Here is a 25,554-nt window from a genome sequence, read left to right as displayed (position 1 = left end):
CCAAACACTTTTAACCCTTGCTTCCCCCTTTTGAGCCTTAAGTTATTCTTTCATACCCCTCTTTTGGAATCACTAATGGAAAAGATATGAAAAAGAAGAAGAAAAAAAGAAATTACAAGAAAAATGAAAAAAAGAGAAAGATAAAGATCACAAGAAAAACAAAAGCAGTGGGAACTACGTTTGACCTGATTCCTCAAAGAGGATACGTAGGCGCCTCACGGCTCGGTCACAGTGTGCATAGTTCAACATAGTGTAACAAAAATAAAATCCCCCAAGCAAAGAAAACTGGGGCAGAAGTTAGGTTTTAAAGTTTCAAAAAAGGTTTGATTCCAAGAGTTGTTTTAGTTCACCCATCAAAGTTATTTTGAATTTTTGATAGCCTTTCTTTTAGCCCCATGCCGAAACAAACATCGATGTCCAAAAAAGACCTCCCGATCAATATCCGAGAGGTGGAAAGTCAGGCAAATGAAAGCCGAGGATAATGTACTGATCCCCAGCAAGAAGAGGATCATAAACTGGAAATGAATTGATAGCCGAAAAGAATCTCCAGAAGAGAGAGTCATATCGGCAACACTACAATTCCCCGCTGAAATAATAAATAAAATGAGAGAGTCTTATCGGTGAAAACCTTCACAGGCACCATAAGGCGACGAAAGATGAGAGAAATGAAACGAGAGAGTCTTATCGGTGAAAACCTTCGCAGGCACCATAAGGCGACGGGAGTTGAGGGAAAGGAGAGAGTCTTATTAGTGAAAACCCCTCAAAGGGCAATATAAGGCAACAAGATAGATTGGCAAAAAGGATCTGGATTTGCGAAGAGGTGAGCACCTAGTTATCCCCAGCAAGTGAGGCCATCAGGAAGATTGATTGATACAAATAGACTGGGTTGATTAATCCGTAATGCATGACATGATCGTTGAGACCAGTCATACTGTCCAGATAAGTCCTTTCTTTTTCTTCTCCCCCAGCGTTTGCTCAGAAAGATTTCTCTTTTTCTATCTTTTCATTTTCCTTGTCTAAAAAGATTTTTTTCCAGAAATTTATTTCGAGAAGGATTTTTCAGAGTTTACTACCAGGGGCCGAAAGGGTGCAAAGCAAAAATACGAAAGGGACATGCCAAAGTCAAGACAATAAGACAAAAGGCGTTTGTTGCAAAACCAAATGACAAACTGGCCTGGAAAGTTATGGGGAACATGAAGAAAAGCTGGAATCAAAGGTTTAAAGACTCGTGAACCAAGTTCCAAAAAGATCCCCGGCAGAATTTCGATAGATCACTGACCAAGGTCCAAAGGGGTCAGACAAAACAGAAAGGGGAAAAGGGGGAGAGAGGAATACATTCTGAAAATCTGAAGAGAGTGTGGTAGAGTTTAAAAAGAGAAAACAAAACAAAGTGAGAAGTTTCAGGTTTAATACATGCGTGGGTTGTTGCTGTTTAGTTTATTTACAAACTTTTGGGTTTGTTCTATTGAGTTGTTCGGTTTTTCTTCAAAGTTTTCTGGGCCTTGAATCTGTTTCGAATTGCTGTTGTTGGGTTGCTGTTGTTGTGTATTTACACTACTGCTGCTTCTACTGATCTTCATCTTCTTTCCTTGCTTTCCAAATACCAGGTACACAAACTGATACACTCGTTCATCTTGTAAACCACTCGAAGCATGAATGCAAAAAAATGAGAAAGATTTGAAGTTGTAATTTAATGTAGTCTTTTCTTTCTTTTACTGCATGTATGTACAATATTCTATGCGCTGCCCATATAAACTCTTTAAACAACTCACTTTCAAAACTTAACTATAATAACTCGAAAGTATGTAAATAAAGTAGGACCTTTTTCTTCATTTATTTTAGAGAAAACGAAAAAATAAAAATGTAGTCATTCTAAGATTATCCTTTTAAAAAATAATGAGACGAGCCTCGCCAAATAAAAATGCAAATTGCGGGGCCCTCACAAAATGTATGTGTTAATTACTTAGAACTCGGGATAGGCCGCTTAGCGAACTCCACGGCCTTACCCAAAATAACAACACGCTAGTTTCTTTAGGACACGTCTTAATTAATCTTACTTTCCTAAACTCGGGTGCACATCTATGTGACCCAAATCCAAATCTCAACGGAGTCAAAGTGTGTTGACGATCACGGGTACATTGATTATGACGCGGTTCGAATACATTTTCACGACGTTGCAATTCCCTATAAAATAATAATAATAATAATGAAAGCGGTAAAGAGTTAAAATCCGCACATAAGCTCATAATTGTATAAAAAAAATCAGATAAACAAGCCGAATATGACAGTTGAGCGACCGTGCTATAACCACGGAACTCGAGAATGCCTAACACCTTCTTTCGGGTTAACAGAATTCCTTATCCGGATTTCTGGTTTGCGGACTGTAATACAGAGTCATTATTTTCCTCGATTCGGGATTAAATTGGTGACTTGGGACACCCTAAAATCTCCCAAGTGGCGACTCTGAAATGAATAAACAAATCCCGTTTCGATTGTCCTTTAATTGGAAAAAACTCCTTGTACCCTCGCGGTGCCGGAAAAAGGAGTTGTGACAGCTCTGGCGACTCTGCTGGGGACTATTAACCCCATATGAGTTGATATGTATTGTTAAAGAAGATTCTATGAGCGGGATATTATTGGCTCACTATGGAGCATGATTGTATCAGTTTCGTACGAAAATGCCATCAGTGTCAGATACACTGAGATCTGATTCATTCTCCACCAACGGAATTACACACAATGTCAGCACCATGGCCATTTGTGGCATGGGGCATGGATGTCATTGGCCCTATTGAGCCGGCAGCTTCGAATGGTCACAGGTTCATTCTGGTAGCCATCGATTATTTCACTAAGTGGGTTGAAGCCAAAACTTTCAAGTCAGTAACCAAGAAGGCAGTGGTGAATTTTGTCCATTCCCATATCATCTGTAGATTTGGGATCCCGAAAGTGATAATCACGGACAATGGTGCTAATCTTAACAGCAACTTGATGAGAGAAGTATGCGAACAGTTTAAGATTACACACCGTAATTCCACTCCATATCCTCCCAAGGCGAATGGAGCAGTTGAAGCAGCCAATAAGAACATCAAGAAGATACTGTGGAAGATGGTGGAAGGATCTAGACAATGACACGAGAAATTACCCTTTGCTTTGTTGGGTTATCGCACTACAGTCCGGACTTCCATAGGTGCAACTCCTTATTTGTTGGTATATGGAACTGAGGCAGTAATACCAGCGGAGGCCGAAATTCCGTCCCTCCGGATTATCGCTGAAGCCGAGATTGATGATGATGAATGGGTCAAAGCTCGATTGGAGCAGTTGAGCTTGATAGACGAAAAAAGATTGGCAGCAGTGTGTCATGGTCAGTTGTATCAGAAGAGAATGGCAAGGGCATACAATAAGAAGGTGCGCCCCAGAAAATTTGAAGTAGGGCAGCAAGTATTGAAATGGATCCTCCCGCATCAGGTCGAAGCAAAAGGCAAGTTCGCCCCAAATTGGCAAGGGCCTTATATCGTGACCAGAGTGTTGTCCAACGGTGCTTTGTGTCTAACAGATATCGAGGGAATATGTGTCGACATGGCTATCAATTCTGATGCAGTCAAAAGATATTATGCGTAATTTCTTTTATTATGGTAGTTATTGGTTCGTTTGTTTGTATTTGGTACTTATTGGATAATGAAATGACGGAGGCAATTCTTTCTTCTATCCAAACACTTTTAACCATTGCTTCCCCCTTTTGAGCCTTAAGTTATTCTTTCATACCCCTCTTTTGGAATCACTAATGGGAAAAGATATGAAAAAGAAGAAGAAAAAAAGAAATTAAAAGAAAAATGAAAAAAAAGAGAAAGATAAAGCTCACAAGAAAAAAAAAGCAGTGGGAACTACGTTTGACCTGATTCCTCAAAGAGGATACGTAGGCGCCTCACGGCTCGGTCACAGTGTGCATAGTTCAACATAGTGTAACAAAAATAAAATCCCCCAAGCAAAGAAAACTGGGGCAGAAGTTAGGTTTTAAAGTTTCAAAAAAGGTTTGATTCCAAGAGTTGTTGTAGTTCACCCATCAAAGTTATTTTGAATTTTTGATAGCCTTTCTTTTAGCCCCACGCCGAAACCAATATCGATGTCAAAAAAAGACCTCCCTATCAATATCCGAGAGGTGACAAGTTAGGCAAATGAAAGCCGAGGATAATGAACTGATCCCCAGCAAGAAGAGGATCATAAACTGGAAATGAATTGATAGCCGAAAAGAATCTCCAGAAGAGAGAGTCATATCGGCAACACTACAATTCCCCGCTGAAATAATAAATAAAATGAGAGAGTCTTATCGGTGAAAACCTTCACAGGCACCATAAGGCGACGAAAGATGAGAGAAATGAAACGAGAGAGTCTTATCGGTGAAAACCTTCGCAGGCACCATAAGGCGACGGGAGTTGAGGGAAAGGAGAGAGTCTTATTAGTGAAAACCTCTCGAAGGGCAATATAAGGCAATAAGATAGATTGGCAAAAAGGATCTAGATTTGCGAAGAGGTGAGCACCTAGTTATCCCCAGCAAGTGAGGCCATCAGGAAGATTGATTGATACAAATAGACTGGGTTGATTAATCCGTAATGCATGACATGATCGTTGAGACCAGTCATACCGTCCAGATAAGTTCTTTCTTTTTCTTCTCCCCCAGCGTTTGCTCAGAAAGATTTTTCTCTTTTTCTATCTTTTCATTTTCCTTGTCTAAAAAGATTTTTTTCCAGAAATTTTTTTCGAGAAGGATTTTTCAGAGTTTACTACCAGGGGCCGAAAGGGTGCAAAGCAAAAATACGAAAGGGACAGGCCAAAGTCAAGACAATAAGACAAAAGGCATTTGTTGCAAAACCAAATGACAAACTGGCCTGGAAAGTTTAGGGGAACATGAAGAAAAGCGGGAATCAGAGGTTTAAAGACTTGTGAACCAAGTTCCAAAAAGATCCCCGGCAGAATTTTGATAGATCACTAACCAAGGTCCAAAGGGGTCAGACAAAACAGAAAGGGGGAAAGAGGGAGAGAGAATTAATCCGCAACAAGATAACCCTAACAGTCTTATCCTCAATAACGTTATCCCCAGATGATAACATTTTATGCCCTGCAGTGCTGGGAGAAAATAAACTTTTAAGGGAGTTGTTTTGGAGTTGAAGAGAACTCCCCCAACATGTTTTGAAACAAAAAGCGGGGAAGAGATAAATGAAATACCATCCCCAGCAGGAATATCATCCCTATCAAGCAACTTTATTCCCAACCAGTTTTGGGAGCACAGAGCAAGGAAAATGGAAAGGAAAAATCATCCCCCACCAGGAGTGACATCATCATTCACCATGTTAAAACTAACAAAGTTTTCTTTGATTTTTACAGGAAAATAAAGGTTGATGATGGCAGAAAAAACACGCCACAAAGAAGGTCACCAAAACTGGGGCAGAAAATTTTCTGCCGTTGTTAAAAATTTTCTCGGAGGAACGAGGAAACAAATCCAAATACATTTTTTTTATTTCATGTCCTAGGTCGCCCACCAGTATAATGAGGGTATGCATTTTTCATTTCATGTCCTAGGTCGCCCACCAGTATAATGAGGGTATGCAGTTCTGTTTTCATTTCCTGTCCTATGTCGCCCGCTAGTATAATGAGGGTATGCATTTTTCATTTTCATGTCCTAGGTCGCCCACCAGTATAATGAGGGTATGCAGTTCTGTTTTCATTTCCTATCCTAGGTCGCCCGCCAGTATAATGAGGGTATGCATTTTTCATTTCCTGTCCTAGGTCGCCCACCAGTATAATGAGGGTATGCATTTTTCATTTTCATGTCCTAGGTCGCCCACCAGTATAATGAGGGTATGCAGTTCTGTTTTCATTTCCTGTCCTAGGTCGCCCACTAGTATAATGAGGGTATACAATTCTGTGTTTACATTTCATGTCCTAGGTCGTCCGCCAGTATAATGAGGGTACGCATTTTTCATTCCATGTCCTAGGTCGCCCACTAGTATAATGAGGGTATGCATTTTTTTCATTTCCTATCCTAGGTCGCCCACCGGTATAATGAGGGTACGCATTTTTCATTCCATGTCCTAGGTCGCCCACCAGTATAATGAGGGTATACAGTTCTGTTTTCATTTCCTGCCCTAGGTCACCCACCAGTATAATGAGGGTACGCATTTTTCATTCCATGTCCTAGGTCGCCCACCAGTATAATAAGGGTATGCATTTTTTCATTTCCTGTCCTAGGTCGCCCACCAGTATAATGAGGGTATACATTTTAGTCTTTACATTTCATGAATCAGGCGCCCACCTGTATAACGAGAGGAATACTTTTCAGTCTTTATATTTCATGAATCAGGCGCCCACCTGTATAACGAGAGGAATACTTTTCAGTCTTTACATTTGATGAATCAGGTGCCCACCTGTATAACGAGAGGAATACTTTGTCTTTACATTTTATGTATCAGGCGCCCACCTGTATAACGAGAGGAATACTTTTCAGTCTTTACATTTCATGTTTCAGGCACCCACCTGTATAACGAGAGAAATACTTTTTAGTCTTATACTTCAGGTCTTGAAATCAGTAACCTCTCCGGAAGGCAGAAGGTTACAACAGGAATCCCCAGCAGGAAACAATAAAAATCCCCAGCACCGAGAAGCAGAAGGTTGCAACAAGAGGTCCCAGCATAAGTCAGAATTCAGAAATCAGAAAGAAGGCAGAATGTTACAACGAGAAGTCCAGCACAAATTCAAGCGCATGAGTCAAAGGGAAAATAAGACAAATCTCAAAAGAAGCGGCCTTTGAACCTCAATTGTTCCCAGCATAACAAATCTGATGAAGAAAAGTCGTATCCCCAGAGAAACCTTTGAATGTTTAGGGGAGGAAGCCGTATCCCAGCGGACCGAACAAGATAGTGAGAACTGGGATTCAGAAAAGCAAAAGGCCAGTGTCATCCCCAAGTTTTCGGAAGAAAGAAGCGCCGAAAGAAACACAATCCGACAAGAAAGCAAGGCAGCAAAGACAAGTTGAAAATAGATAAGATCTGGTGATCCATAGGCTAGCCTAGCTTCTGATTTTCTTGTTTTCTTTTGGATACGGTGTAATAAGGAGATCAGTAAGGCAGTGGTAACAGTATACAACAGCAGTAACAACAGAATCACAGTTCCCCGGTAGTCCCAGCTACCAAGACTATCTGAACTACACGTGACCTGATTCCTTTATAGCCAAGGATATGTAGGCAGCTCAAATATCAGGGCTCGGTCACATTCTTTTCTTTTCCTTTAGTTTAGTCCCTCCGAATAGGGGTCGGGTCAGAAAAATGTCTAGTCGTTCTTTGTCGGAAAACTCTTCGTGTTTCCAGTCAAAGAGGGGCGACTGTAGACATATGATTTTTGACCCTCCCCAAGAATTTTCACCTTTTTAGCGTAAATATTTAATTTAAGTCTAATATAGCTATTCTAGCTAATTTTGACTATTTTACCTTATTTCGTTACAAAAAGAATTTTTTTTAAAAAATATATATATATTTTTTAATATATACTTTAGTTTATGCGTTTCTCATAAATTTGAAAAATACAAAAATAGTACCTTATTTTTGTACTTTATATAATTTCTAAAATTATAAAAAATAGTTACTAATGTCTTGCAGCCATTTTAATCTTTTGAAAATACAAAATTAGTACTTTGTATTTTTTTTATCTTATCTCATATAGAAAATTACAAAAAATGGTTTCGTTAACGTTTTATAGTCATTTTAATCTTTAGAAAACACACACAAAAAAATACTTTATATGTTATCTTTATATAAAAACGAAAATTACAAAAATAGTTTTATTATTGTTTGTAACTATTTTAATCTTGAAAAATATTAAAAAATAATTTTATTTAAATGTCAGTCTTATTTTGGTAGTTATTTTACTTACATAGGATTAATTGAACAACGTCGTGTTCTAATTCTCGGGTCCGGGCAAAAGAATAATATTTGGATTCAAACTACCCGTTTTTTAGGCCTAATTTTCGGACCTAACCCATAACAATCTGAACCCACCACACACGTGGGGGACACGGACGGAACACAATGTGATGGGCTCATATTTTGAGACACTTGTCTCCCACGCTTTTTACACGTGAGAGCCTCTCACTTTTGGACTTACACGGAAGATTTTAAAAAAAAAAAGAAAAGAGGGATACACGGACCAAAGGAAAAGAAAGAGGAGAATTTTTGCAAAATGGGCAGACAACTGTTCATCTTCTTTTTTTTTGTTTTTTGAAGAAGAAACGAAACCAAAAAAACGCTAGCCCATTGCTTCCTCTTCTTTCACGTCCAAAACGACTCGCTCACCCTCAGCTTCCGTCCAGCAGCAATCGCTGTTGCTCCTCACCACCACCTCCAGCTGCTCGACCAAACCCCACTGCCCCCCTCCCCCCGTCGACCACCTCACCACCACCTCCAGTTGCTCGACCAAACCCCACTGCCCCCCGTCGACCACCTCACCACTGCTTCACGTCGACCAAACCCCACTGCTCCCCGTCGTCCAGCTGTTGCTCCTCACCGACCCCACTGCCCCGTCGACCATGGCAGCAGCGAATCCAGCTGCTGCCGCTGCTACTCCTCACGACCACCCTCGTCCCTCCATGCTAATCCGCCACAGTCCAAACGACTAGCTTCTGCTTCGTCCTTTTTCAACGCTCACAAACAGTCCGTTCGACCTCCAATAGTTCAAATCCGAGTTTCGACTTGGGTTCGTTCAAGTTTCAGATTTTTCTTTCAAGATTATTTAGTTCATTTGATCTATTCTCTGTTATGGTTTTTGGTTTAAAGTGTTATTTTGTAATCTTGTCTTGTTCATTAGTTCTCCTTCTTCTTCTAGACCTTTTATTTGGTCAAAGTTTTTCTTCTATTTGTTTGAGTATGCGTTATAAGCTACCTTCGATTTGAACAACTTCGTCGAATAGTTAGTTTATGACTGCTTTGTTTGGACGAGTACAATCCGAATCTTTCCGTTGGTCTGTTTTGATGTTTGAATCATTTGTGTGAATTTGATTTAAGGATTGGTTGTAGCTGTGTAGTGATTTGGTGTAGTTGTAAATCAGAGAGGTTTAAATACAGATTGTTAAGAGTGAGGGCAAAACAATAATAATAGGGGGTTTTCAGGGGTATTTTTGGGTGTTAAAAGATTTAAAATATTTAGTGTTAGTAGTCTGCCAGTTGAATATTCAGTGTACAATTAAATTAATGAATTATTAAATGAAAAGGGAATTATTAGTGCAGAATACACCCTGTCTGGTATCTTTAAGGGTGGGAAATCAGAAAATAAGCATGGGATTAATGATAAAAATGTATAGATGCACATGGGAGGGAATATACAGGCTGAAAGTGAAAAACTTTGAATAAATAATGTTTAGTTCTAGCCTATAAATAGGAGGAGTTGATATAGAGATAGGGGACTGGAAAAAAATTCAGAGAAGAAAAATTTTCAGAACTTAAAAGGGAGAAATAGGCTAATTTTTCAGAACTAAAAATCAGTCTTTGAGAGCTAAAAACTGAAAGTGAGGTCCTTTTCTTTACCACTGAAGTCGGAACTTTGTTACTGCCTCTGTGGGATTGCGTTTAGTGCTACTGATTTTCAGTCAGGCTTTCCGGGGTTTTTCAGTTTGGTTCTGACCATTGTTACACTGGTTATTGCTGGTTTTTGTTGCTGTTATTTGCTGTGAGATTCTGTTGCTGTGCTACTGCTGTACATTGTTTCTCCTGACCTCTTTTCTCTCTATTTTTAATTCGAATTCCAGGTACACATTCAAATCTTGTAGTGATAAAGCTTTGAAGTTGAAATGCAACAATAAAATCCAACCGCTTCAATAAAATAGATAGTAGACAATCTGGTCTATTTAGTTTTTCTTTGTGAACTGTTTTAATTTTTTTTTGTATAATTGGACTAAAAAGAGAAGGAATTGTATAAATGGTCATGCGCTGATATAACATGAACCTTTCAATTTTGTTAGATTAATGGGGTAAATCATGATAAGTAGCATATCTCTAGTTAGTTGTTTGTTTTCATGCATATATTCAAGTAGTCCACAAACGAGATAGAGTACTTAGTCAAAACCCGATTAGTATTCCATTTAGATGGTTAAAACTAATTTCCATTAATCCTCTTAAGTGATTATACTCTCATCAGTATTGGCATTAATTCATGTTACAAATAATCTCACATAGATAGATTGTGGACTTGATAAAAATGTAAATGTAAGGTGGTTAGGTAGTGTCAACATTATAGTTCCAATAATAATAATAAAAATAAATAAATAAATAAAGGCTGTAGTCGATAATTTTATGTATTAATAATTAAGTATACTTACACTAATGTAAAGTAGTTTCAATAAGCATTTAGTATAGTTAAATTGCGAATCCATTAGGGTTAATGAATTAGTCTATAGCTTTGATCATTTAGTTAACCTCACCACAATTAAAAATGGCTAATTGTAGTAACGTTAGTCAATCTTGTACGTTTTTTATATACATAATTCCATTTTTAGTAATATTAGCTTATGGAATAAGGCGCGAAACAATTTTCCATTTTTACAAGTTCAAGTACAATTTTCGTTAGTATCTGTTGTAATCTATTAATTAAATAAGTTACAGTTTTTTTAGCATGTAATTAACCAGGATTTTTCTTTATTTAGAGACAAATAAAAATAGAAATGTAGTTACTTTCTTTTTTTAAAAAAATAAATAAATAAATGAGACGAGCTTCGTCAAATAAAAACCAAAAAAACTAATAATAAAAGAAATTGCAGGACCCTCAGTAAAGGTTTAAGATTTTTTTTTTAGAAGTCGGGAAGGGCCGTTTAGCTAATTTCACGGTCCTCCCAAAAGATAATAACGCGCTAGAATCTTTAGGCGCGACTTTAGTAAATTACATTCCTAAATATGGGTGGGCATTTTATGCGGCCCGAATCCAAATCCTAAAACGTTGAATAGAGTGTGCCTAAGATTGCGGGTTCATCTGATGCGGCACAATCCGAAAACATACTTTAAACGGCGTTCACTCTCTCGAATAAATATGTATATGTAAAAGCAGTAAAAAGTAGAATCAGCACATAGGTTATTCATGTAAAAATCAGATAATATCTAAATGCAACAGTTGAGCGACCGTGCTAGAACCACGTAACTCGGGAATGCCTAACACCTTCTCCCGGGTTAACAGAATTCGTTATCCGGATTTCTGGTTCGCGGACTGTTAATTAGAGTCATTCTTTTCCTCGATTCGGGATTAAATTGGTGACTTGGGACACCCTAAATCTCCCAAGTGGCGACTCTGAAATAAATAAACAAATCCCGTTTCGATTGTCCTTTAATTGGAAAAACTTTTTCACCCCTCGCGGGGGCGGAAAAAGAAGGTGTGACACTTGTTATAGCGCTTGGGCTAAGAAAAGCCCTTCCGGAGTCTTTACACCCCCAGTGAGCACATATGATATTATTGAGGGATGGATCTTCCTTGGACATGGATCTTGTCCGAAGCACTTACTATCTGGAGATGGATCTTCTCCATAAGCTGGAATGGCCTTCATCGGTACTAGATGACTGTTGTCAGTGATGTGTATATATATTCCGGGATGGATCTTCCCTGGGCCTTGTGAGCCATATACAGTACCGAGTGGTTGTGAGGTTGTTATTGTTATTATCTGGAGATGGATCTTCTCCATAGGCTAGAATGACCTTCCTCAGTACTGAGTGACTGATGTTAGAGATGTATATATTCCGGGATGAATCTTCCCTGGGCCGCCATATACAGTACTGAGTGGACGAGCATTTGAGACTGTGGACACATGAGGCACTCAGCATGGTGCACTCCATACAGCATGTGCACTGACATATAGATGTAGCAGAGTTACACTTCTTTACCTTGTTCATACTTGCTCTGTTTTACTGTTCGAGTTGTTTATTTAACTGGAAGCATGCCTACGTTTCTGTATATTATTTCTGTTATCCTTGAGGAGGTTGAGTTCGTCACTACCTATCGGTCCAAAGGTTGAACTTGTTACTTACTGAGTTGGTGTACTCACGTTACCCCCTGCATCTCGTGTGCAGATTCAGGCACTTTGGATCCAGTGGCGGATGTTTGATCGAGGCTTCTGATTCAAGAGATTATTGAGGTACATGCACGGCGTTCGCAGGCCTTGGCTCTCCACCTTACCTTCCAGTTGTATTTCAGTTGTTCCCTTAGATATTACATTAGACTATTATTTTCCTTAGACGCTCATGCACTCAGTGGCATCCCGGTTTTGGGTTGGACTGTATGTGTTCTTGGAAATTTCTTATGTTTCAAATAGTTCTTTAACTGTTAAAAGATAGAGTAGATTTCCTATCCTTGGTCAACCTAAGGATTTTCTTCTCTCTATATTTAGTTACCACCGACCCGAGCCTATGCGAAGCAAGCCTACACCCTAGACTGGCTCCAGGCCAAAGTGATGAAAAGGCGAACGGTCGTATATCGTAATATAATATAAAAAGGTCCATGAGAGAAAGCCTAGCCCTATCTTAACCTTATGATCCTAGTCAGCTCGTCTCTGTCTTGAGGCCAATAACCAGTGACTCTTTTGTTAACCACATGTATTTGGACCGAACTCTTTGTCAGGCTATGGTTCCCTCAAAGTTATGGAGTAAGACATCGATTTCTCAACAAGATCAATTTTTCTGATTGTATGATGAACTCCCTTGAAAAACATTGGCGCGCGTGTAAACGAGTTGCTCTACCAACTGAGCTATAGCCCTTAGTGCTTGTGATACATATTTTATCATGTAGATAAATTCTTGTCAAGATAAATATTCCATGATCAAAGATATTTTCAAACTTATTATTATTGTGTTGATTGTTGAGTTGAGGCGGTCTAGTTTCATGATAGACGCCATCACAACGGGTCAGGTTTTGGGTCGCGACAATTTTTCATTTTTTGTAACTCTTTTTTGTTTTACAAAATAAAAGCCAAGAACAAATGTACGTCGAATAATTAATTTTTCCAGCTTAATTTGCCAGAGTTTCATTAAGACTGGGTCATAAACCTTGTTTGCAATAAAAAGGAAATGTCTTTTTCTTTGTTACAAATTAAAAGTACAAAAACGTGTAAAAAGAAAGATGTGGCTAGTTCGTGAAGTGTGAACCCTATGATTAAGTCTTAAGCCTAAATCACATTACATGAATACATAATAGGAGTAGTAGATAGTGCCACGTTATTTTCACATTAGGATCTTTTTATTATTAATATTTTCCTTATTTAACATATTGGCCGTCCATGTCTTTGGTCCTGACGTGGTGGATTCTTATTCGTTAAAGACTTTTAAATAAAGGTAAGAAAACTTCCCGAGATTTTCAAAATCATTATTCATAAAGAATAAGGTGGAAAATAAGATTTGCTTCCAAACATAGGTAATGCCCACGCTGGCAATCTATTATTTTCGTTCTTTCATTTTAAGTGATCATGTTTGATTGGATACAAAAAAATTTTAAAAAAAATTATACTATTAAATGTGTCGAAGATATATATGGTTATAAAATTTGTGCGATTATAAAAGCTTACTAGTAACAATAAAATAAAATTTAAATTCAATTATTTTTAAAATTAAAAAGGAATCTTTACTCAAATAGCCGTTCATATTCATTATTTACTTTTTCTAGTCATATACATAGTTTTTACATTGATTATACACATATAATACATAAATTATGCATATATTCTATATCAATCGGCTATTTTTAATTTAAGCTATTGAGTGAGCGGCTATTTGGGTTAATTCTTAAAAAGGTATGAGGGATCAACAATTTTTTTTATTAAAAAAAGGAGTATATACTGTGGTGAATATTCGTTAAAGACTTTTAATTTTAAATTAAGGTAAGAAAATTTCCAAAGATTATAAAAAATCAGAATTCATAAAGAAAATTGGTGGAAAATGAGATTTGTTTCCAAACATATGTAATGCCCAGCTGGCAATCTATTAAATATACGGCCTGAAATTAATTGACAGCACAATCGCTGACGTGGATTCTCCAAATTCCACTCAATCATTGAGTTTTTTCCTCCTTTTTAGACTCCGCCCCTTCTTTCATTTCTCACTCTTCCCGGAAAAAAAAAAGCTCTTTTTTGTGAAGGAAAAAAACCAAAAAGCCATCCTTTCTGTTTATTTCAGAATTTAGTACAAATTGATTCTCTTTTTGTTCTCTGTATACGAAATTCGCTTTAACGAATCAGAATTTAGAGACGGATTGATAAGCTGGAGTTTGTTTCTGTTCTGTGATATGTCTTTCATGGCTACTTTTTTTGTTCCTGAGGAAACAAAGGAAGAAGAAGGCGCGTGGGAAAAAGAAAGATAATAGACAATATATCTTTTTCTACTAATTCTCAATCTCCGAAATAAGCAGAAGTAGAGCAAATAACTATAAATTTTTATAGTTTTTTTGTATCAATATAACCATATCTCTGTTTCGATCTCTACTTCTGCTGGTAATTGTTGTCTTTTGATTTTTTTTTTGTTTGTTAGTATAAAATAATTTATTTTGACGGTGATTTTTTTTTCTTCCTTCAGTTTGACGGTTAAGGAAACGATGTCGACGACGGTAATCAGCGAGTCGGTGGTGATGAACGCTGCAGCGGAGGCACAAACGGTAACGGCGAAACTAACGGCGCCAACAATCGAGGTGGATTTCGCTACATGCGAATGCTGCGGATTGACGGAGGAATGTACTCTGGCTTATATACAGACAATTCGGGAACGGTATCAAGGGAAATGGATATGCGGATTGTGTGCGGAGGCAGTGAAGGATGAGATGATACGATGCGAAAGGCTGATCAATACGGAGGAGGCGTTGACACGTCACCTTAATTTCTGTAAGAAGTTCAGTTCGTCAAGTCCTCCGCCGGTGGATCCAACGGTTCACTTGATCGCCGCCATGAGGCAGCTGCTGAGGAGGAGTTTGGATTCACCTAAATTGCTTAGGTCAATGCCCTGTAGTCCGACGAGGAACGGTAGAGAAATGAAGCCTAACGTGTTGGTTCGTGCCGATAGTTGTATTCCTACACTCTCATTGGTGGAATCTACTGCGTATCATGCCATGGAAATGGATCAAAATTGTGAATGAAAGCGGTAGTTGTAATTTCTAGGTTTATTTTCAATTCCCAAATCCCGCCATGGAAAAAAAAAAGAAATAAATTAAGGAGAAAAAAACTTTAGTGCTTAATTTGACCCAAAGTGTAAACAGAATAGGACTAGAACTATTTGGCAGTTGTGATGGAATGGGAACAGTATTTGCTCTAAATTTGCATTATTGAAGTGTGAATTCTGTTTATTCAACGGATTTTACAATTTCGATTTGCCATCTTAGTATTCACCTGTAAAATATATATTAGCAAAAGGTATGGTCCGATTGATAAGCTGCCTATATTTTTTTCTGGCAATTAAACACCATAATGTCTTATTTTATGGAATTTTTTTCACCTCTTTGCGAACTAGCTACGACTTCATGGGTTTTATCAATTATTCAAAGATATATTTAACGGACAATGCTTGCATTGCTGTATATAACATGGAAAGCAATGTTCAAGGGTGCTTTCGAATTGTGGTTTAGTCAAAGCCTTGGATAAAGCTCTAGCTGGGAAAGTTGTTGTAATGCAGGTTAAGGTTGCGTGCAATAGACCCTTGTAGTCTGAACCTTTCCCGGGCCTCGCGTATAGATTAAGGCTCTGCGTGCAATAGATACTTGTGGTCCAGTCCTTCCCGGGCCCGCGTATCATATTTTGAAAGTTCACGAGGATTAAGAAGAATAAACATCTCTCTTCGTCTAATTCTGGAAATCAAATTAGCTGAAAAAAGTTAGACAGATCTTCTCCCTAATCGTAGATAAGAGACCTAGAAGAGGAAAGCTTCTGGCTTTTCTGGCTTATGGAGGATAGCAGAGGAAGTATGATTTAGCTACAAAGAACCCAAAATTGAGAAAATGACAATCTCATATTAGTACATGTGACTTCCCCTTGTACAAAATAGTGAAGAAAATCTCGTGGATGAGATGTGGAGGTTCTGGCTTTGAGACAGAACTGAATGGGCGTTGCGTTAGCTAATTGATGTCAATCGAAAGTACCACTGTGGGCCTAAGCAACCCTGTTGGTTGTGACACTCGTACATGTGAACGATATCTCTATATCCTTCTTATTCAAACTCCTAATTGATGTTATACGACTCCCTCATACACACACACACACATATATATATATATATATATATATATGTATGTATGTATATATATGTATGTATATATATGTGAGGGAGGGCCATTTGTCTGCAGATGATGAAGATGTTGATGCCAGGTCAGGATATCCACCTCTTAATCTGATTATAGTCCCATCCTGTTTTGTTCCATTCCGACTGACTTCAATCATTTTTACTCCATTTGTTATCACCACCGAACTCAATAATGGTCTCGTCTTACTTTTTAGAGAGTCAACTGAAATCTGTGCAATATGGATATGTTGATTGATCGAAGTTTTCTGCCCTGATCTTTATTGCTATTATTAATTGAATATAAATAAGCATGGCTCATAAGCTTTCAAACAGTTCATACTGCAAGCAATCCCCCATTGTTTTTGGATTTATTAGGTTGGTTCCGGTATGAACAGTTTATGCTACAACTGCATAAACTAACTGTAGTCTGCGATGATAGAACAAGTTCATACAGTTTATTAATTTGAGAACTACTTAACAAGTATTCTCTATTTTTAAAGCAGAGTTGCCAAATACCTATGTTAGTAAGTATCAGAAATTAGAAAGAGATTGGAAGGGTATAAAGAAAAGGACTGCCTATTGTATTCCGACTTTTAGAACTAGTTTTATTTTTCAAATATGAAACAAATTTGTCTATACGTGTCACGAAGTTTCCAGAGGAGGATCTGGAGGACCATGTGGACAAGTCACTTCCATTATTGGATATAATATATCAAAATGATTGACAAAAATAAATTATTAGTGGTTTACATAAGATTAGGAGTCTATGTAATTGACTTCTAACCACCGATAATGCAAGTGTTGTTTTCTATTTATGAGATTAGGTTAACAACTCTTCAAGTATAGCAGAACAGCCAAGTACTCATTGATTGGGTGACCTGATAGTGATTACTAGAACACTTGGTTATAATATGAGTATCACTTTATTGAGTTGCAAGGAAAGTACATTTAAGTGATTTGGGGCCAATTACAAGTACTTGGAGCAAGTATCAAACCATGGACGCACTCAAAAGCACGATAGTCCAAGAGCAGATCGCGAAGTTCTGCACCTGAAACAACACTTGGATTAATTAAAGCAACACGAAATTTATACTACTATAAGATAACTTTAGCATACAATAATGCAGTAACCCACCAATTTCATTAGCCAAAATTGATTCCTTGCGCCAATGGTAGTTCATTCCCATAATTGATTGTACTGCAATGGCAGGGAATAACCCCAAGCAAGTCAGCAAAAAACATCAGATAAGACATTCAGTAATGAGAATTATAAGATACTAAAATCTATGTTATTTACAACATAGTAACTAATTCAAGATGCTTAAAGTGCAACATGAAGCAATGAGTTTGAACAGTGAGCTTCCGAGAATGCAGCATGCAAATGTATTAAATGAGAAAGCCATGATTACCAAGTTGAGCGCCTCATATATTGTTTCCAAGAATCACTTCCTGCCTCACGGCCACCACCGGTACCTTTTTCACCTCCAAAAGCACCACCAATTTCAGCTCCATTTGTTGGTATGTTTACATTGACGATGCCACAGTCACTTCCTTGAGCTCTGCAACACATACAGGCATGAGGGAACCAGGGGTTACATTTATAAATGAGAAGGAAAATTCATCTAAACAACGTGCTCAAAAACTCTATAGATTGCTTACCCAATCCACTTAAACATAACTTGTGGATTTCGGGTGAAGATGGAACTACTTAAACCTTGAGGGACAGAGTTGTTAATTTCAACTGCTTCTTCGAAAGTCTGAAAGCAGAAAGTTTGGACTGAGAAACTGAATCCAAAGAAGTTTTACCAAATATGGGGACAGAACGTCATTGGTCATCTTGAAAATTCAATGTCTTTGAAAGGAAATACCTTAAACTTCATTACATAAAGAACTGGAGCAAACAATTCTTCCTTCACAACTTCAGCTTTTGAAGATATTTCAACAATTGTTGGATGCACAAAGTTACCCTCAGATTCTATGACTGAACCACCTGTAAGGATCTTTCCACCCTGCAAAGCATTTAATTTGAAAAAAAGAAGAAGTTTCACTCACATTTTTCTCTCTGTTGAAAAAGGAAAAATCCAATTCCATTATACAGATATGGTCCTAAGTCCAGCTGAGTAACCAAAATATGGTTTCTATTTTCTTTTTAAAAATTTATTATGACCATTATGATCTGACACTTTACTAGAGCTATTCTTAGGAAGATAAAATTGTGTAACTTTAGCAAATGCCAGTTTAGGAATGGGAATTGAAAGTCTCAAGAATCGGGACATACCTGGGACTTGATAATTTGGATTCCCTTCTGAAAGTTTTCCCTAGAAGTGCGAGTATGCAGTGGCCCAAGTAAGATACCTTTTTCTAAAGGGTCCCCTATCTTTACTTGCTTGTACACATCAACTAGTGGTTCAAGTACCTTCTCATAAACTGTCTCGTGAACAAGCTTCAAGCAGAAAAAGATTTATGAAGAAAAACAGTAAGAAGTTTTGAAAGTGAGAGCTTTATACAGCAAAATGAATGGGATTTAAAAAATCAATGCAATACCAGTCTCCGGCACGTTGTACAGCGCTGACCAGCCGTACCAACAGCAGCAAATAAAACAGAACGAACAGCAAGTTCAATGTCCGCATCATCCATTACTATTATCGCATTATTTCCGCTTAGTTCTAGTAGGCATTTTCCAAATCTCTGATTTACTGTTTGCTGAACTGCAAGACCAACCTATTGGCACAAAAGAAATAAACCCATATATGGAAGTTTGTTATAGCAAGTTTGTATTTCGATATGTAATTTTTTGGTAACAATACTAGAAGACAAGCTTTACCAAATTTATGGAATAACGAATATGATGAGGAATTTGAAAAGTTCCAAGAGTCTTCTTCTTTTCCTTTTTTTTTGTTTTTTTTTTAAAAGGTCCATGATTCTCCTTCTTGCTTTGCTTGTTTTATTTTGAGATTTTAGGTTGTATGCACTTGTTGTACATGGTTGCAGTCCCTTTGGGTGTTTTTTCCAAATAAAACTTATTTACTTATCCTAGAAAAGAAATGTTTCTTTTCGCACTTGCACCCAGAAGGAATAAAAGCCAAAACAGCCTATTTTAATCTTGACTGTTAGACCACTAAACATAGACCTACATATCCATTTAGTTTCAGAATTGACTCCCTACCTTTTTCTTTTCAAGTCTTGTTAATATTCTTTGATTCAACTAGCCAGACAATGTACAGTCAAAGTAGAAAAGTAAATAAAAAAATTGGATAAATTAACATTGCAGTAGTTTCTTCCTCCAGCTCCAGAAACATGGTTCCACATCTTTTAATAGCATATGGATCTCTACTTCTTATTAGCTTCAGCGGAGAAGTTTTAACTAATTACTTCTATCAATAAACAGTTACTATGTTCTTTCTGCACAATATATTTATTCCAAGAACCACTAGGAAAAGAAGACAGGTAAAGGAATTATAGCAGGGCTGTGAAGTACTATATTACTTCATTGTTCTCATAGACATTTCTGTATTTCTATCATCATTTATGGAGGCTCAATATAAAGTGAATACAGCAAATATAGGAAAATTAAGAAATTCAATTTATGACTTTTTAATGTCATATCAAAGATGGCATGGAAGTTTCCTAGAGATGAACCTACAAAAACAGGCAGTGTAGCTATACATTTTAGGTATTCATAGTGTCGAGAAGCTTGGAAAATATTTAAACAATGTGATTCCAAGTTAAAGTAAGACGCAAATGCTAAAGCAGTATTAGCTGCAAAAGGAAACCCCTTGATGAGACAAGACACACAGGCATGTTAGCTTAGGACAGAAAAGTCACCTTTGAGCTCCCAGTGAAAGAAACTAGCGGAATTCGAGTGTCCTTCGCTATTGCTTCACCAATTTCAGCTCCACCACAGAAGGCAGTAAAAATTGAACCAGGTAAATTGTTTTTCTCCAATACGCTAGCCACAATTTTTGTCATCGCTATGGTAACCAATGGTGTTGTTGGAGCACCTTTCCTGTGAACATGGCATAAAATCCCAAGAAGTGAACAACCAAATACCAAACTCGAGTTTTAATTTCAAGCATCAAGGTATTGGGTATCCTCGAAGAGCAAATTTGCTATTGGAGATTGAGGAGAGAGTGCAGAGATTAGGCATTAGTATAACCTAGAAGCATCTGCTCCATACCTCCCAATTCAAGTGTGCACGCTTAACATTTTATGGTTATTAAGACAGGAGAAGATACTCTGTTTTGTTTTAACTTATTTGATTGCTGAAGAGATTTTGTTTTAGCGCCAGCAATATAACTTACTTTAAGATTCAGCTGCAGCATGAATGCTTAAAGTTAGGTTGACATGGATCGAAGGTAAGAGAGATTCAAGGCAATGATTACTTTCAACATAAATGTGTTTGTGATGATGTTCAAACTATGGTATGGCAATAATACCCGATCAATTTGAGCTCAGCAATAACTAAAAGTTCAATTTATCAATCTGAAAAGATGTTCAACCACCAGGTCAACTATCATTGAGAAAAGCCATTCAATCATTTCTACAATATCTTCAGTTTAAACCATCAAAAAGTGATGGACTTACCAGACAACACAATTGCCGCAGACCAGCGCAATACAGGCATTCCATCCTGAATAGAACATTATACATAAATTTAGAAAAGGTAAGGTGGATATCGATACTTCTCAGACATTTACTTGGAAAATTGGGTCAAAGCATTTAAAGCTAAGTCAGAAATTACTTGGTATATGTAAGCAAAAGTTCTCCACATACAAACAGTAGAAGCTTTTTACTTATTTTCGTTTTTAGATCAAAGTACTTCAGTGGAAAGAGTGCAATATAAAAATACAATCTGAAATTAGCGCCCATACACTCCAACAGTCGAGCGAAAAAGTAATTATGAGTTAAAAAGTAATTAACAAGTAAATTTATGGAGGAAAAGTGCACTGAACTGTCACCATGACACCAAAGAACTGCCTTAGGAAAAGAGCAGGAAAGATGGAAGATACACAAGCATCATCTAAGAGCGCAGTTTTATCAGAATAGAGTAAAGTAGTGTACTAACAAAACAAAAATAATACAAAAAGAAGAGGAGAAAGAAATTCAGGGATTCAATTCTTAAATAATGATAGTAACTACCTACATAACCCAACTCCTCGATATCGGACATCTATTCTTGTCTATTGACCCAATAAGAGAGTAATCTCATGTTCACTTCCTGCACATTAGAACACTAGGCGATTTCTTCTCGTCTGCCTAACCTTTGGTGGGCAGAGTTACAAGGTATTTGTGCTGGCGGGAGGTAGCAAGTAGCCGAGTGTGCACAAACTGACTTGGACACCACCATCATTAAAAAAAAACACTTACTGCATATTAAGCATTTATCTTTTTCTCCCCCTCCCCCCTCCCAGAGATAAACAACAGTTTCCATTTACCCTATATGTCTAACCCACAGCCTACCAGTTGGAAGCGAGAGTGTGTCACCTAAGCCAAACGTTCTTGTAAGCATTTCTACTTTCAAATAAATAGTATACCTGTTTACCATTTTCTACAAAGTGCATATCAAATGTAAACATCAGTTTGGTTGTTATTGACACTAGCATGTGGCGAGAGTTAGGGGTGGCAATTTGAGCCCAAACCCATTAACCCGCCCAACTAGCCTAGAGATTAATGGGTTGGGCTACAAACATTTTAGCTCATGGGTCAATTTGGGTTGAGCCCAAGTTAATCCATTATTTTTTATAGCCCATTCTGACCCATTTAACAACCCAAATACAACCCATGAAACTCACCCAAAACAAAGGATTTCAACCCAACTTATCTAGAAATTTACTTAGTTGCCCCATTTTATTTTATTTTTGTATTTTTAATTTTCTGTTCTTTTGTTTTTCTACCCACCCACCCTACCCCCCCTCCCCAAAAAAAAAAACAAATTTTACCTTTTTTTTTGTATTTTCAATTTTTTGTTTTTTTGTTTTTCTGCGCCACCCACCTTCCCCTCCATTTTTTTTTTACTTTTTTTTATAATTTCAATTTTCTGTTTTCTGTTTTATATTTTTTCGTTTTTCTGCACCATCCACCCACTCCAATCCCCCCTCCCCCATCCATAAAATATTTGTCAACTTACATATTTTAAGGTAAAATGTTTTTTTTATGCAAGATGAGCATGGTTCTAAAACATGGGTCAAGTTGAGCGGATTGGGTTATGACCCATTGTTTAGCCCATCTTGACCCAACCCATCTTAACCCAAATACACTTTGGGCTGGGTTGGGCAATGACCCATTTATTACCTAACCCATCTTGACCCGCCCAAATTCAGCCCAACCCGCCCATTTGCCACCCCTAGTGAGAGTGCATAATTTGAATGGAAGTGCCTTATCCTATATTCGTTTCCGGTAAAATAAGGAAGATGGAAGAAGTAAATGAGGACAGGTAAGGGTGTTTCCCTGAATTGGTAAGGAAGTTAAGGAGGAAGACAAATAAATGTCAAGGGGTTGGATTCCCCTCCATATCAGCTTTTCAGCTCGCAAAACTGGGCAGAGAAGAGGAAGTACATGTCTTTTATTCTTCCGACCATAACAGACAGCTAAAGGTAAATTGTAACTATCCTAAATCAATTAATTTTTCACTGTTTTACCGTTGCCGAAGCTAGTGGGGAGGGCTTGTTTTCATAGTGCTGCATAAATCCATAGTGGATAAATGGGCTAACCATTCTATTCTATAGTACGTTTTACTACAGCCCTGAACAACATGAAGCAAAGTGGAATCAAAAAGTCCATACGGAAGTGGTCAAAAATTTTAATGGCTTACCAAGTACAGCACATGGGAAATTGAAAGCCGTGATCACACCAACTATCCCAAGGGGATTCCACATCTGTGCACAAAAATTACATTGAGAAGATCAAAAACTAACATAACCAAGGTTCAAGGAATTCCTGATTTTAGAGCACAAATGTCAGCACACCTCCAACATCATATGGTTAGGGCCTGTCAACGAATAAATACTGTTAATAAAAGGAAGTTATGTAAAATCACAACATAAACACCAATTCCAATTGCATAAGAATGTAAATCTTCTACTCCTAAAGAACATTTGTATTCCAATAGTCAGCAAAAGCTTATCATCAGTTCCATCAGGAACCACTCAGATCACCAGAAAGTATTTAAACCACAAATGAGAAATTGCAATCACAAATATAACTGCTCAAAAGATAACAACTTAGTCATTCTGAAAGCAAAAAAGTAAGGAAGCAAGCTCACGTTCAGAAGGAATAATGGATCCATTCAGTTGCCGACTCAATCCCACAGCAAAATCACACATATCAATGACTTCCTGCAGAGCTTTGCAGCAACATTAGGGCGCATACGGACAAGGATTACTTAAACATTTGAACACTTACACATGGACAAAGTACACCAAGTAAGTTTGCCATTCACTATGCAATTATAAAAGAGATAAAGATAAAAGGAACTTCATTGTGAAAAAAAAAAAAGTTACAAGACAGAGTTGTGAACATGGAAAAAGAGACTGCTATAGCAATAAACCAAGTGGAATTAGTTTACATGTCACTATAACCACTAACCACAGAAAGTTTCCAGTAGTAAAGCTGTTGTATCACAATTTTTTCTACACTGTATGTTAGTGAGTTGTAAAATTACATACTTGAACCTCTCCAATTCCTTCGGGGAGTATCTTTCCCATTTCCAGTGAAACAAGCCGACCAAATTCCTGAAGATTTGCTCGGAGTGCATCACCAATCTGCCTTACAATCTCACCTCTTTTTGGTGCAGGAACCTGCAAACATAATAAAGGATCATCATGCAAGGTGGATGAACTTAGAAAATAAGCATAGGCTAATGAAATTTAAACTAGTTTTAGCAATATACTCGTAGTAGAAAAATTGATCCCTAAAAAAGATTAGTTAATTACAGTAGAATATGAATAGGAGTGATGAACATACCTGCACCCAAATTTTTGCTGCTTCGGAGCAAGCTTGCATGCCTTCCTCATAATCTTGAGCAGAAGCTTCTACAACTTCAGCAATAGTCTGTATCCATAAAAATAGCTTTAAATTAACCAGTAGTACAATTTAAATATTAAAAAACAAACTTAAAATCGTTAAAAATTAAGAACCTGATTGTTGGCGGGATTAACAGTGGAGATGACGGAGCCACTAGCTTTCCAGGTGCCATTAACATAACAACCTAGATTTTTAGGGCCAATTCCGATCTCCTTGAGAAATTCGTACTCTTTCTTTGCGAAACTCATGATTCCTTCAATTTCACACAAAATGTACAATTAAACCTTTCGAACTGATAGAAATTGCTTAGTGAATCAGGAAATCAATTCAATGCGATAGAAGTGGCGATCCAGTCGAGTAAATATAGAAGAGACGTAACGTATCAAAAGAGAAGTGTAGAGGAGGAGAACAGCAGAAGAAAAGGACAACAATATACAGTCACAGGAGATGGTTATCCTTCACATCATAGTGATCTTATTATAAACAGGTGGCAATTGCCATTTAGCTTCCGTTTGGCAATAGATTTTACCAATTTCTTTTCCTGTTTGTTTATAAATTTTTCAAATTCCAAAATTAGCTCAAGAGTTATTTTTGGCCCAAAATATTACCATTTAATTTTTATTTTTTTAAAAAAATTATCTCAAAGTTTTATATTTTAAAAAAAGTTCATTTTCTGTTATTATGACCCGACTATTTCATATCTTCCTATTTTTCCATCATTAAATTCATGCGGCTTTGCCCTAGAAAATTCGTTAAAGTTGTTGTGTCAATCTGTGGCAATCCATCACAAAGATAATTTGCTAAAATCTGCTAATGTTTGTATAAACTTTTTTCAAGATTTGTTTCACTTGTTTTATATGAATTTTCTTCAGAGTTGTTAGGTATTTTTGATAGTTTTTAAAACTTATAGGTATAAGTCACATTTTATGTTTTTTTTTTTAAGAAAAAGTGAAGTATGTTTTAAAAAATTATGTCCAATAAAATTTTTATTTTCAAATAAAACTTCACACAAATTAAATTTTTTAAAATAAGTTTGGAAATCTATGGCAAAAGACAAGCTTAGATTTTTGGACTAGCACGCTCTCTCTAGGATAATACGGTCTTATCCTGATTTGATGTTTCGGCTAATGAAAGTAAGGTATTTAATGAATATTTCTAGTAGTTTATGAACCTTTTTAAAAACATTTAGCTATCATCTTTTTCTTTCTTTATATGGGGACCTTTTTCTATAGTTTGAGTACAATGAAATGGTAAAATAATATTT

At 37.2% G+C, this 25,554-nt stretch overlaps 1 protein-coding gene and 1 long non-coding RNA gene across 3 annotated transcripts; one reads left to right on the top strand and one right to left on the bottom strand.

Moving 5' to 3' along the window:
* Positions 1-14,108: 14,108 nt before the first annotated feature.
* Positions 14,109-15,367, top strand: LOC107796972 (uncharacterized). The gene is made up of 2 exons (XR_012711054.1): positions 14,109-14,497; positions 14,580-15,367. It is a non-coding gene; the product is annotated as an uncharacterized LOC107796972 (long non-coding RNA).
* A 1,744-nt stretch (positions 15,368-17,111) lies between these two features.
* Positions 17,112-24,800, bottom strand: LOC107796971 (aldehyde dehydrogenase family 7 member B4). Of its 2 annotated transcripts, none has more exons than XM_016619796.2 (15): positions 24,404-24,800; positions 24,231-24,317; positions 23,933-24,064; positions 23,530-23,602; positions 23,234-23,256; positions 23,080-23,143; positions 20,853-20,898; positions 20,094-20,274; positions 18,813-18,989; positions 18,547-18,711; positions 18,137-18,277; positions 17,928-18,025; positions 17,678-17,827; positions 17,404-17,466; positions 17,112-17,317 (listed from the first exon to the last, which is right to left on the bottom strand). In XM_016619796.2, exons 1-14 carry the CDS (start codon positions 24,536-24,538, stop codon positions 17,412-17,414), a joined length of 1,527 nt encoding a protein of 508 aa, XP_016475282.1. In that variant the 5' UTR covers positions 24,539-24,800; the 3' UTR covers positions 17,112-17,317; positions 17,404-17,411. The 2 variants fall into 2 exon arrangements, with proteins under 2 accessions (XP_016475282.1, XP_016475284.1); XM_016619798.2 differs by having other exon boundaries at positions 17,112-17,311.
* Positions 24,801-25,554: the final 754 nt, after the last annotated feature.

This window comes from Nicotiana tabacum, chromosome 6, assembly GCF_000715075.1.
Source record: "Nicotiana tabacum cultivar K326 chromosome 6, ASM71507v2, whole genome shotgun sequence".
NCBI classification, from domain to species: Eukaryota; Viridiplantae; Streptophyta; class Magnoliopsida; order Solanales; family Solanaceae; genus Nicotiana; species Nicotiana tabacum.
The sequence above is the reverse complement of the archived record's forward strand: the minus strand, read 5'-3'. Positions and strand labels throughout refer to the sequence as shown.